Genomic DNA, 13,133 nt, shown 5'->3' on the forward strand with positions numbered 1-13,133 from the left:
CAATATACACATGGAAGGAGTTCTGATAGTATAATGGTTAAGAGTCAGGCTGCTAACTTCAAAGTCAGCAGTTCAAACCCACCAGCTATTCTGTGGGGAAAAGATGAGGCTTTCTGCTCCCATAAAGGTTTATAGCTTCAGAAACCCTGTACACAGTCGCTATGAATCGGAACTGACTTTATGGCATACCACCACCACCACCATCATAGACATGGACCTTACCAGATGAAATAGAGGAATCAAGTTGACTACATCTGTGAGGAGGGGCAGTGAAACTCAGTATCATCAGCTGAAATAAGGCCAGGGGCCAACTGTGTAACAGGCCATCACTGGTTCATATGAAAGTTCAGGCTGAAGCTGAATAAAATTAAAATTTAAGTCCATGAGAACCAAAATATGATCTTGAGTATAACCCACCTGAAATTAGAGATCACCTCATGAACAGAATTGATACCTCAGACACTAACAACTGAAGACCAGAAGATTTGTGGGATGTCATAAAGAACATCATACATCAAAAGACAGGAAGGAAAGAAAAGACCAAAATGGAGGTCAGAGAGATTCTGAAACTTGCTCTTGAATGTAGAGAAGCTGAAGTGATTGAAAGAAATGATGAGGTGAAAGAGTTGAAATGTAATTTTCAAAGGGCAGTTCGAGACGACAAAAATGTGCAAAGACCTGGAATTAGAAAATCTAAATGGAGAAGCACACTCAGCATTTCTCAAGTTGACAGAAAGGAAGGTAAAAATTAAAGCCTTGACTTGCACTACTGAAGGATTTTGTGGGCAAAATGTTGAATAACCCAGAAAGAATCAAAAGTAGATGGATGGAATGATCGAGTCAGTGTACTAAAAAGAACTGATCGATGTTGAATCATTTCAATAGGTACCATATGATCAAGAATCGATGTTACTAAAGGAAAAAGTCCAAGCTTCACTGAAGGCGCTGACAAAAAACAAAGCTACAGAAATTGAAAGAATAGAAATGGAAATGTTTCAACAAACTGATTCAGCACTAGAGGCACTCACTCATCTATGCCAAGAAATTTGGAAGGCAGTTACTTGACCAATTCAATGGAGAAGATTTGTATTTGTGCCCATTCCAAAGAAAGATGACCTAATGGAATGTGGAAATCTTCTAACAATATCATTAATATCACAAGCAAGTAAAATTTTACTGAAGAAAATTTTTTAATTGTTGCAGCAAAACACCCACAGGAACCTGCCAAAAATTTAAAACAGATTCAGAAGAAAACAGGAAACTAGGGATATCACTGCTTACATCAGATGGAGCTTGGCAGAAAGCAGAGAATGCCAGAAAGAGTTTTACTGACTATGCAAAGCATTTAACTTTGTGAACAACAACAAACTATGGAAAACATTGAGAAGAATGGGTATTCCAGAACATTTCATTGTGTACATGAGGAACCTGTACATAGAACAAGAAACAAATCAAGGGGATACTGAATGGTTTAACATCAAGAAAGGTATACACTAAGGCTGTATCCTTTCACCATACTTATTGTATCTGTATGCAAATAAACAGAGCTGCTGGGTTATATCAAGAATACTGTGGCATCAGGAGTGGAGGAAGATATGCAGATGATACAATCTTGTTTGTTGGAAGCGACAAGGACTTAAAATACTTATCGATGCAGTTCGAAGACTACAGCTTTCAGTATGGATTGCACCTTGATATAAAGAAAACAAAAATCCTCACAACTGGACCAAAAAATAACATCATGATAAATGGAGAAACGCTGTCAAAGGCTTCATTTAGCTTCTTGTATCCACTATCAATGCTCATGGAAGCAGCAGTAAATAAATCAAATGACTTACTGCATTATACAAATCTTCGGCAAAAGACCTCTTTAAAGTGTCAAAAGCAAAGATGTCACTTGGTGAACTAATCAGAAAATTAGGAGGTCTGGTGGTACAGTGGTTAAGTGCTTAGCTGATAATTGAAAGGTCATCTGTTCAAACCCAGCAGTCTCTCTGCAAGAGAAAGATGTGGCCGTCTGCTTCTGTTAAGACTGATAGCCTTGAAAACCCTGTGGGGCAGTTCTACTCTGTCTATGGGGTCACTAGGAGTCAGAATTGATTGGATAAAAATTAAGATTGTTGACTGGGTGGGGGCGCAGACAGGAATCAGAAAATACCATTAGTTCTACCTAAATATACCTTCAGAATGTATACAGAAATCCAACTATTTCTTAGCACCTGCACTATTACCAGAATGATATAAATGTGCTTGCCTGCAAATCCATAGGAACCAGATTCAAGTCCACACAGAGGCTCCTGAAAAGAAAGGCCTGACAATTTACTTCTATAAAATCAACTACTGAAGACCCAAGATAGTACAGTTCCTCTCTGACACATATAGTCACTAGAAGTCAAGATTAACCGGACAGCACCCTCATACAGATCAGTATTACTTCATACATAAACTACACCCAAACCAATTACCATTGAGTTCATTCAGACTGGGCTTCCAATACTATAAGCTTTACAGAAGCAGATGGCCACATCTTTCACCCATGGAACAGCTGGGGGATTCAAACTGCCCAACTTTTAGTTAGTAGTCTAGCATTTAATGACTCTTCTCCTCAAACATGAAACACCATGACTATTTTCAATACAACAGCCTAAGTAGATCATATAAAGATGTAAATTAACTTTTTTTCACTTCCCTGTTCAGAACTATCCAATAGCTTACCATCTCTCTAAGAGTACACACTTACGTCTGTATAAAAGGCCCTTTTCTGAGCTTAACCCAATCTCCCCTCACTTTCTGTGGTAGAGTTATGCTGGCTTCCTGGCTGCTCTTTCAACATGCCAGCAGGCTCCCACCACAGAGTCTTTGCACTTTCTGTTCCATGTGTCTGGAACACACTTGCCCTAGAAAATGACATGACTCATTTTCTCTCTTCCTTCAGATTTTCTGAAATGCTGCCTTCTTAGAGAAGTCTTCCCTGGCAATCCTACCACTAACCACCCAAAACACTTTTCATCTTCCTTTCCCTGCTCTATTTTTCTCAATAGTATCAACTGTCTGCCACTGCACATGTGTATTATGCTGTTTCATGTGTGTGTTTATACCCATTAGAGTATAGCCTCCACCAGGCTAAAGACTTCTGACTATTTTATTGACTGTTGTATCCACGGAAGCCATAGTGTGTCTATTTATTGTCTGGCACACAATTAATATTTGATAAATGAATGAATTTCAAACTAATAAGCATTACCAAAGGAATAGGAAATATAGCTCCAAGAACCATCTACTCCACATGTGAGTTACAAAAGTTTACTGGGAAAAGCAACATCTACATGACTTAATCAGACGCTAGCCAACCAAACAAAGTAATAATAATCAGATACTATCCAAGCAAATAAAGTAAAAGCAAAAACAAGTAGAATATAGGGATCAGCATATGCAAAAGCTCAGAAATTACCAAAACAAAAAATAAAAACCCTTGGCACACTGTAAAAGCAGAACTTCAATAGCCTAGATCCCAGAGAATAGGAGAGCACTGAGGAGAAAAAAAGCAACCCTGAACATACATACCATATGCAAGCCACCATCAAGAACATGCTAATGAGTTGGGACCTTTTTCTAAGTTCAGTTGGAAGTCTTTAACTAGCATGAGTTTTGACCAGGAAAACGGCATTATCAAGGCCTGATCATTTTTTTTTTTTTAAGTTTTAAATAGATATAAAAGGAGGAGGAGAGAGAAAAGGAGGCCTTACACTGAAGAAAACGGGGACAGTTAAAGGAATTTCTGGGTTACTTAATCTTTGTAATAACCTCAGGCATGATCTATACATATGGACGGTAATTTTATCTGAAGTACTTTAGATACAAAAAATCCTCTGAAGATGTGGTAACTGACCTGGCATTTGAAAGATACTTAAAGAAAGCTGCTAGCCAGTCAAAGAAGACTGTGGCAGGCAGAGAGCCTGTAAAAAGACTCTGAACTAGATTCTTTCTGTTCAAAGAAGGGAAAAAAGGCCAGAGGAGCCAAAGTCTAGTGGACTGGGGGGAAAAGAAAACGCAATGACATCTGACACGTAGGCAGAACAACATCAGGCACAAAATACAGACTTGACCTGTGATTGGAAAAGGGGCTTGTCTTCCACTTAATCAAGTAAGAAAGAGAATAGATGTGCAAATACAACTTTGGGGGCAAGACAAAGACATGCATCTGAAGTTAAAGGTAAAGAGAATAAGAGGCATGGAATATTTGAGTATGGAAAACCAAACTCAACTGAATCCCACTCATAACGACTCATAGGGTTTCCAAGGCAGTAAATCGTTATTGGAGCAGAAAGCCTCATCTTTCTCCCACAGAGTGGCTGACGCCTTTGAACTTGTAGTTCATAGTCCAATATACAGAAGAGGGTACAAAAGGATGCTCTCAAAGTGTAGGAAAATGACTCAACTTCAAAATACATATAGCAGGGATTGCCAACTATTGCTCAATGCTCATTTGGGTATTGTTTTGAGAAGGAAGTCAACAATTATTATTGGAGTCCTTTCCTGGGTTATAGTTGAGCACTTGGAGTCCATCATATTATGAACACAGTTTAGAATATTTTAAAAACATTTCTTAAACTTGCTCTTAATAAGTTCAACTAATATCTCTCTTCTTGCTCTTAAGATCTTTTAACAATTAACATACACACACATCAAGACAAGACAGATAAAGAGATAGACGGCCAGAGAGAGATAAAACAAAGAGATAAATGGATATGCCTGGAACACAGGAAAGATAACAGGCCTACCAACCAAGAGACAGGGAATAGGAGAGCAGAATGGAGGTGGGGTGGGGTGAGCAGCTGATAAAAACGGTCAGAGTAAATGTGAGTTTGTTGATCTGCTAGTGGCAGTACTGTGGATGCTTTTATGTTTTCTTATCTTCATTGTTTAATAAGAATTATTACTTGTTTAAAATATAATAATATAAAACTGAGATTGACTTCACAAGAAATTTGAATTATTTCTTTTTTAGACTGTTACTTTCTCTATTAATTTTTTAATGAGCTTTCAAACACAAAAGTTCTCTTACACTTGTAAAAAAAAAACAAGACCACAAATAATGTACATTCAGTCCGCAGTACCCACAGGAGGCTGGTTACAAGCTCTCCATCCATAGCAAAATCCTTTCTAGAAATGGCGCAGTATTTGCGTATAAGCACACATCTTCCCTTACACTTTAATCATCTCTGCTGCTGCTGAGTGCCGTGGAGTTGATTCCGACTCATAACGACCCCGTACACGGTTTCTGAGGCTGTAAATCTTTACGGGAGCAGAACGCCTCACCTTTCTCCAGCAGAACAGATGGTAGTTTTGAACTGCTAACCTTGCGGTCCGCAGCCCGATTCATAACCACTACGCTACCAGAGCTCCTTTAATCATCTCTAGATTATTTAATTATTAATACTTAACTGCTAATGCAATATAAATAATATGTAGTTAACATTTTACGGTCCCTGTTAGCCATGGAAGGATTGCTTTGACCACGTATATGCTTTTCAGGAGTCTTTTATTTTTCCTGAATTTTTTTTATCAGCAGTTGGTTGAGGTTGTTGAATCCATGGATGGGGTATCGGTGGATATAAGGGCTGACGATATACATGTTACAATTAAATTTCTCATTAACCCAATAGTTCAGCACAGTACACACACACATAAATCGATACTAACTGACCAGTAACTCTTTATGAGCAGACTAAGGAGTCCTGGTGTAGTGCAGCGGGTTAATGCTCTGGACTGCAAAGTCAGTTTAAACCACAAGGTTGGTGGTTCAAGCTCACCAGCTGCTCCTCAGAAACCCTATGGTCATTATTGGTTAGAACTGACTCAGCAGCACTTAACAACAACCATTGAAAACCAATTGGCAATATAGTTACTACTTTTCAGTGTTAATATAAACTTTCTCACAATTAAGCAATGATAATTCAAGTCACATTCCAATTTAGAAGTTTTATGACAACTTTTCTACAAAAGACATGTTCAATCGTCAATTGCTACCACAAATATTTGTTACTTTCCCTTAATTGAGTTTTATTGCCAACCTTTCCATACCTCTGAAGAGCTTTCATTGTTGACATCTGTGTTTACAGGCGTTCCTGATGAATCCAAATCAGGACCTTGAGAGCCAACCCTCCCAGGAGTCTGAAACACAAACAGAAGGGGAGGAAAGTCAAAAAAGGGCCATTACTGATATTCATAAAATATTCCATAACCAAGTGAACACTGAGTGGCTACTAATTTGCTACCCCTGCTAGAGAGTAAGATCCCCTAAGAACTTGATTGAACCTCAGCATAGTGATCCTGCTTGGTCACCTTAGACCAGGTGGTGGGCTGGCAACGTCTTGCATATGGGGTCCCCAGCCGATCTCCTCCCTCCCTGCCTTCCTCGGATGGCGGCTGTTTATGCTGGACGTGTGGCCAGAGACGGGTAAGGATCACGTGGAACCTCGGCAACTTAAGACAGAGCCATTGCCATGCTGCAATGAGTTTCAATGACTGGTAAGACTGAGGAATTCACACTGACCGCCTAAGACAGGCAGCGTCCCTTAAACAAACAATAAATAAGGAGGATTCGGATGCAGACTGTGCAGACCCGGTCAGGAGGCCAAGCCCCTGTGGGCCCAAGCGTTGTTGACCGTCCAAACCATAGGCTCTGAGGATCAGACTTTAGCTACCTAGTAGACATAGCAAACTGTCCCTCATCAGATTATTCAGTAATGCTTGTTAGTAATCTCATACATGAGCCCTGGATATCCACAGACAAATGTAAAAACCTTCCCTAAAAGCCGAGACTGTAAATTCCAAAAAGGCAAGTCCCCTGCCATCCAAAAAAAAAAAAAAAAACAAGCTAAAGAGGATAGAGAGAAACACTGTAAACGGATGATATATGGAGGGGATAATAATCAATGTAATGAAACAAGCTATATGAATGGTTGAATGTGAAGCTGATGATGTGCCCTGTAAACTTTCACTCAATCCAAAATAAAAACATTTAATTAAAAAAAAAAAAAAATCCATAACCAAAACAAGACCAGGAGTTAACCTTACACACGGAGTCCTGGTATGGCACTGTAGAGTAAGCAAAGGACTGCTAACTGCAAGGTTGGCAGCTCAAACCCACCAGCAGCTCCTCGGAAACCCTAAAACAGGATGGCTATGAGTCTTAACTGACATGACAGCACTTAGAAACACCACCTTCCATAGAAGGAAAGTAAAGGTCTGTACAACAATAATAAAGAGCACTAGTAGTTACGAGTCCTGGTGGGGCGCTAGGACTAATGCGTCAGACTGTAAAGCCATTTGAACTGCAAGGTCAGTGGTTCAAGCTCACCAGCTGCTCCTTGGAAACCCTATACAGGGTCACTATGGGTCAGAACCGACCCAACGGCATTTAACAACTACAACGACTAGTAGTTATCCTTTCTTGAAGACTGACTGTAGCTAACACTGTATCAAGATCACTATGCATTCTCTCATTGGTAGTTTTTTTACAAATATAAGTTTACATTTGTATACAGTGAGTTACAGTCCTCAACCAACTTTCACAAAACATTTCATTTAATCACCATAGTATCTCTAAGAGAGGCAGAATAAAAGTTATTTCTACTTATAGATGAGGAAACAGATTCAAAGGGAATAAGTGATTTGCCCAAGACCCTGGTAGTGGTTATGTGCCGTGGAGTCAGTTCTGATTCATAGCGACCCTGTACAGGGTTTCCAAGGCTGTAAATCTTTACGGGAGCAGAAAGCCTCATTTTTCTCCTGCAGAACAGCTGGTAGTTTCAAACTGCTGACCTTATGGTTCGCAGCCTAATTAGTAACCACCACGCTACCAGAGCGCCTCTTAACTGTTAACAAAAACCAGAAAACAGCAGAGCCAAAATGCTTATCTTCGACAATTTCTCTTGCATCGCTACCTCTACTACACAATCTAAACTGCAATGGTTTAAGGGGTCGTCATGGCTAAATTACCTAAGAACTTTTTATTCTGTTCTTAAACCACAAAATTCCATTACTTCCAAGAGAAAGCCAATTCTAGTACAAACGAACAAGAAGAAACAATAAAAATTCTAACTTTTCTACTTATAAAAGTTTTATTTTGCAAAAAACAATGATAAAAATAATTCCTGCTAAAATTTTAAAACAAAAGGGAGATCTCTTTAAAATATGCTTTTACAGAGAAATCATTACTTAGATTTAGATATTTTTACATTAACTAAAAAGCACTTAAGTGGTCCACATCTATCAGCCACTCAGTGGAAGAAAGACGAAGCTGTCTGCTCCCAGATTTATAGGATTGGAAACCCTATATAGGTCTCTCCCAGTCAGAACGGACTCAATGGCAGTGAGTTTGGGTTTTTAAAGAAAATAATACAATCATTTTGTTGAACTTTTTTTTTTTTTTTTCAAAGTAGCTATTCATTCCTCATCCATGGAGCACCTAGCATTGTTCTAAGACCTGGATATAAAATGAGAGCATATCCGGTATGAAGACAGTGTGAGACAAACAAGGACCATGCCTTCAAGTAGTCTGAGGAAACTAATGCATAGAAAAACTGGTAGGAAACAACTTCAAAACCATTAAACGCTTTAGTCAAAGTGTACAATAAAGAGGTAACCTTGCTCTTTGCTCCAGCTCCTGGGAGGTATAGGAACTCTTAGAATGTCCTGTCTAATAAGCCTATCTTTGGATACCTAGGGGCCTTGGGCCACATCAGATGGTCTATGCTAAGTAACCATGTAGTTTATCACCATCTGGAGAGAGTAGAGACTAAGATTAGTTATGCAGTGGTCAACCATGGCTACATGACCCAGCGGCTATGAAAATTCTAGATACCAAGGCTCAGAAGAGTTTCCCTGGCTTGCTTCACATTATCACTGGGAGAAGCAAGCAGCATCTGTACAGCTCCACACCTGGAACTCTCACTGATCTTGCCCTCTGCACCTCTTTCCCTTGGCTGATTTTACTCTATATCCTTTCACTGTAACACATTGTAACCACGAGTATAAAGACTCGAAGTGATTGTCATTCTAACTAGACGCAAAAATGTATAAAAGTAGACAGCAAAGAAATAAGAATGCTATGTTTAAAGAAAAATAAATGAGTCTGACAAAATATTAGCTTCCTCTGCTTCAATCATAAATAATAGCAGATATTTAAGAAATTAAACATAGATTGTTGTTGTGAAGTGCCATCGAGTTAGTTCTGACCCATAGCGACCCCTCTATAGGGTTTCCAAGGAGGAACTGGTGAGCTTGAACCGCTGGACTTGCAGTTCAAATGGCTTTGAAATCTGGCACATTAACCCACAGAGCCACACCAGGACTCCTAAATACAGGTAGTCCCTGGATTATGAATGAATTTGTACATTAAGTCACAACAGTTAGATACCATTAATATCTAATGGCAATTAGTCAAATGTTTGTTAGTATACAATACACCTTTCTATTAATTAAAAAAAAAAATTAAAGAGACACTTTCAGATACACAAAAACACCTTTTAAAAAGTAATAATACTATTTTATGGAGAGGGAAAAAAAAAAAAAAAAGACATCAATTTTATGAAAAACATTCCAGGTGTTCTCTAAGAGGTCTCATGTTTGACCTCTTCTCTTGATACATGTTCTCTACATAATTCCATTTGCTCCCTTAATTTTGATTATCACTAACTTGAAAATAAAACTCTACATCTAGTCCTGACATTTGTTAAACTACAATTTCATATTTCCCTTTCCATTAAATATTTCTACCTGAATACCTTAAAAGCACTACAAAATAAGCTGTTCAAAACCAAATCATTACCTTTTCTCACACACTTGTCACCTCTGTGTATTCCCATCTCAGATTGTTGTTGTTGTTAAGTGCTGTTCAGTTGGCTCCAACTCATAGCAACACTGTATAGGAGTGGCTGGTGAGAAGGAACCACCGACCCTGCAGTTCAAACCAGCCTTGCAGTCCAGCGCATTAACCTACATCGCTAAGATAGGACTACATGGGCACATGATGCTTCTGTGATAATCTCAGATTACAGAACCGTTATATCCCCATCTTGCCTAACCTTCATATCCAACCACCAATTTAATTTCATTACCGATAAAAATTTTCAATCTGTCGTCCTTTCTTCTTCCCCTTGAGCATGGCCTTAATTCAAGTTGCCATGATCTCTCCCCTAGACTATAAAATACAGCATTAACTCAGCACTCTAAACTTTACACCTATTATTTCCGGTTGCTTTTTTGTTGGTAAATGCCATCAGATGGGTTCTACCACACAGTGACCCTGTGTACAACAGAAGAAAACACTGCTCAGTCTTGCTCCATCCTCACAATAGTTGCTATTTTGGAGCCCACTCTGCTAATCCATCTCATTGAGGGTCTTCCACTTTTTCACTTTCATCTCTACTCTACCAAGTAGGATAGATTTTTTTTCCAGCCAGTACCCAGTAGATTTCCCAGGGCAGTCAATTCATCATATACACATCAAACCTGTACCATCTCAGGGGAAGTTTTTGCTTTCCCATCAATCCTCCTAGCTTAGTTAACACAAGGGAGCTTCAAAAAACTTGTGGAAAAATACCTTTTTTTTTTTCATGGAATTTTTCCACCAACTTTTTGAAAGTCTCTCATATATTCTCATTTATCCCAAACCTCCGTCATAATATAGTTAAATGTTAAGTTGGTGATATAACCACACAGAGAAAATAATTATTTCAAGCGATTTACAAACACAATGTTCTGACTATACATCCTTAGTGGTACAGAGCTTAAATTTAAGAACTATTTTTAAAATAATAAACTATTCAGTAACCATACTGTTAATTTTAGTAAAGTAGGTATTTTAGTTAAAAAGTATTTTTTATATTAATGCTAAAAACCACTATTCAGTGGTGGTGGTTGTGGTGTTGTTAAGTACCATCAAGTTGGTTCTGACTCACAGTCAGTTCCCACTCAAAGCTGTTATGAACTGCAGCCCATTGTTTATCTTACAGTGCTATGCCAAGCCTCCAAATACTCAGTACAAGATCAAACAGGATATCAATACAAAATTAAAGCAAAACCATTTTATGATCTTAGAATTTTGTTTTATTCTGTTACCTTTTAAAAATGCATATATCCTAGTTCGAATAGGGTCATCATAAGCCATAACTGACTCGATAACACTTAACAACAACAACAGCGATCACTTAAAAGGAGCTGTGGTGGTGCAACAATTAAGTGCTCCACAGCTAACTAAGAGGTTAGCAGTTTGAACACAGCCAGCAGTTCTGTGTGGGAAAGATCCTGCAGTCTGCTTCCAAAAATCCTAGAAAATCCTGGGAGGTAGGTCTCCTGTGTCACATGAAATCACAGTGACTTACATTAGGCACCTAACAAACAACAACAGTCACATCACATCAGTCATCCCAATGCTGAAATGAGAAAACTACACTGTGCCAGGCTACCATTACCAACTGCTCTGAAAGGAATCACATTGGAATGTCCCATACAGAGTGGAAGAAAATGAAGAACAAAACTTGAAACTGTAAAAAAAAAAAAAAAAACAAACAAACAAACCAAAACCACAGGTTTACTGGTCAAGAAGAGACAGCAACAAACTGAGGACTCATCCTCGGCCACTGTTCAGGAACTCACTCTTGTGCCCAATTTTCAGTCAAGTAGTAGAAAGGTCTATAAGGGGGACAACCGCACGGAACTGTCAAGCATTCAAGATCAAAAGGACAATATGTACGTAAGGACAAAGATGAGAAGGAGGGTGGAATAGAAATAAGAAGTACAGGGAGGAAGCGAGTTAACTGTTGTTACATGGAGGAGACTACAATCACTAACATGAAACAGTTATGATTTGTTGATAATGTAAAACTTAGGATCTGCTCTGTGACCCTTCACTCAATTCACAATAAAAACTCTCAACAAAAAACAATTACTTAAATGCACAACAACCCCAAAGCAATGAGCACCCTAATTGTCAAGTCTGTGGTCTCTACTTACTGCTCCTCACTAAAAGGAAACAGGCTTTTTTGGAGAAGTGGCTGATTCTAGTTCTAAGGGAAGAAATTTACAAAATGAATCTAGGGCATCTTGTTTTGCCAAAAGGCAATGATGCTATACCACAAACTAACAGAGTCTTGTCAAATTGACATGTCACCTTGAAGGCATTGTACTGATGATAGCTGAGACTGCAAATTACTGAAACAAACTAACAGATATAAATCCATAAGGTCATAAAATATACAAAAACCCAGGAGTTCTCAAGAAAGCCAAAAATCAAATAACAAACCTCATGATCACTATGGGAGTAGCTGGTGTATCAATTCTTACTCTCCAAATCAGTTGTTGAGGCAGGCTTGCAGAATGTGCCCTTTGGTTATTTAAATTATTATATATTCCTGAATGTTTTTGTGTACAGCCCCCCACCCCAAAAACCACAGAGGGAATGGAAGCAAATACTGTTGATGATGCACAGAGGAGATTGTAATCATTGCAATGACATAATGATGAAAAGCCAATGTTCTCCCACATAAACTATCACTCAGTTCACACACACACAAAAAAGAAGCAATGGCACTGAAGGAAAAAGTCCAAGGTGCACTGAAGGCATTGACAAACAACAAGCCTCCAAGAATTGATGGACTATAAATGAAATCTTTCAATAAACTGATGCAGCACTGGAGACATTCACTCATCTATGCCAGGAAATAAGTATAAATATGGATCTCTTCCAATTATTTGTTCAGCTACCTGAACAACTGATTGGAAAAGACCCATATTTATGTCCATCCTAAATGAAGGTGACCCAACAGAATGTGGGAATCATTGGACAATAACATTAATATCACATGCAAGTAAAATTTTGCTCAAGATAATTCAAAAACAGCAAAAAACATACATTGACAGGGAACTGCAAGAGTTTCAACCTCACTCAGATGAGGACGTGGAATGAGAAATATCTTTTAGCCAAGCCCATCTGACTAGATGCAGAGAATACCAGAAAGATGTTTATCTGTGCTTTATTGACTATGTAAAGGCTTCAAACTGTGTGGCTCCTAACAAGCTATGTTGTTGTTGTTATTGTCAAGTGCCCTCCAGTTGATTCCAACCCA

At 38.6% G+C, this 13,133-nt stretch overlaps 1 protein-coding gene across 1 annotated transcript in view; it reads right to left on the reverse strand.

Moving 5' to 3' along the window:
• EEA1 (early endosome antigen 1) overlaps positions 1–13,133 on the reverse strand; it is a 197,923-nt gene that overhangs the window by 148,102 nt on the left and 36,688 nt on the right. Inside the window, exon 2 of the mRNA XM_006870728.1 lies at positions 6,085–6,174. Coding sequence (XP_006870790.1) covers positions 6,085–6,174 — 90 coding nt within the window. The remainder of the gene's footprint in view (positions 1–6,084; positions 6,175–13,133) is intronic.

Source organism: Chrysochloris asiatica, unplaced genomic scaffold (assembly GCF_000296735.1).
Source record: "Chrysochloris asiatica unplaced genomic scaffold, ChrAsi1.0 scaffold00149, whole genome shotgun sequence".
Classification (NCBI taxonomy): Eukaryota; Metazoa; Chordata; class Mammalia; order Afrosoricida; family Chrysochloridae; genus Chrysochloris; species Chrysochloris asiatica.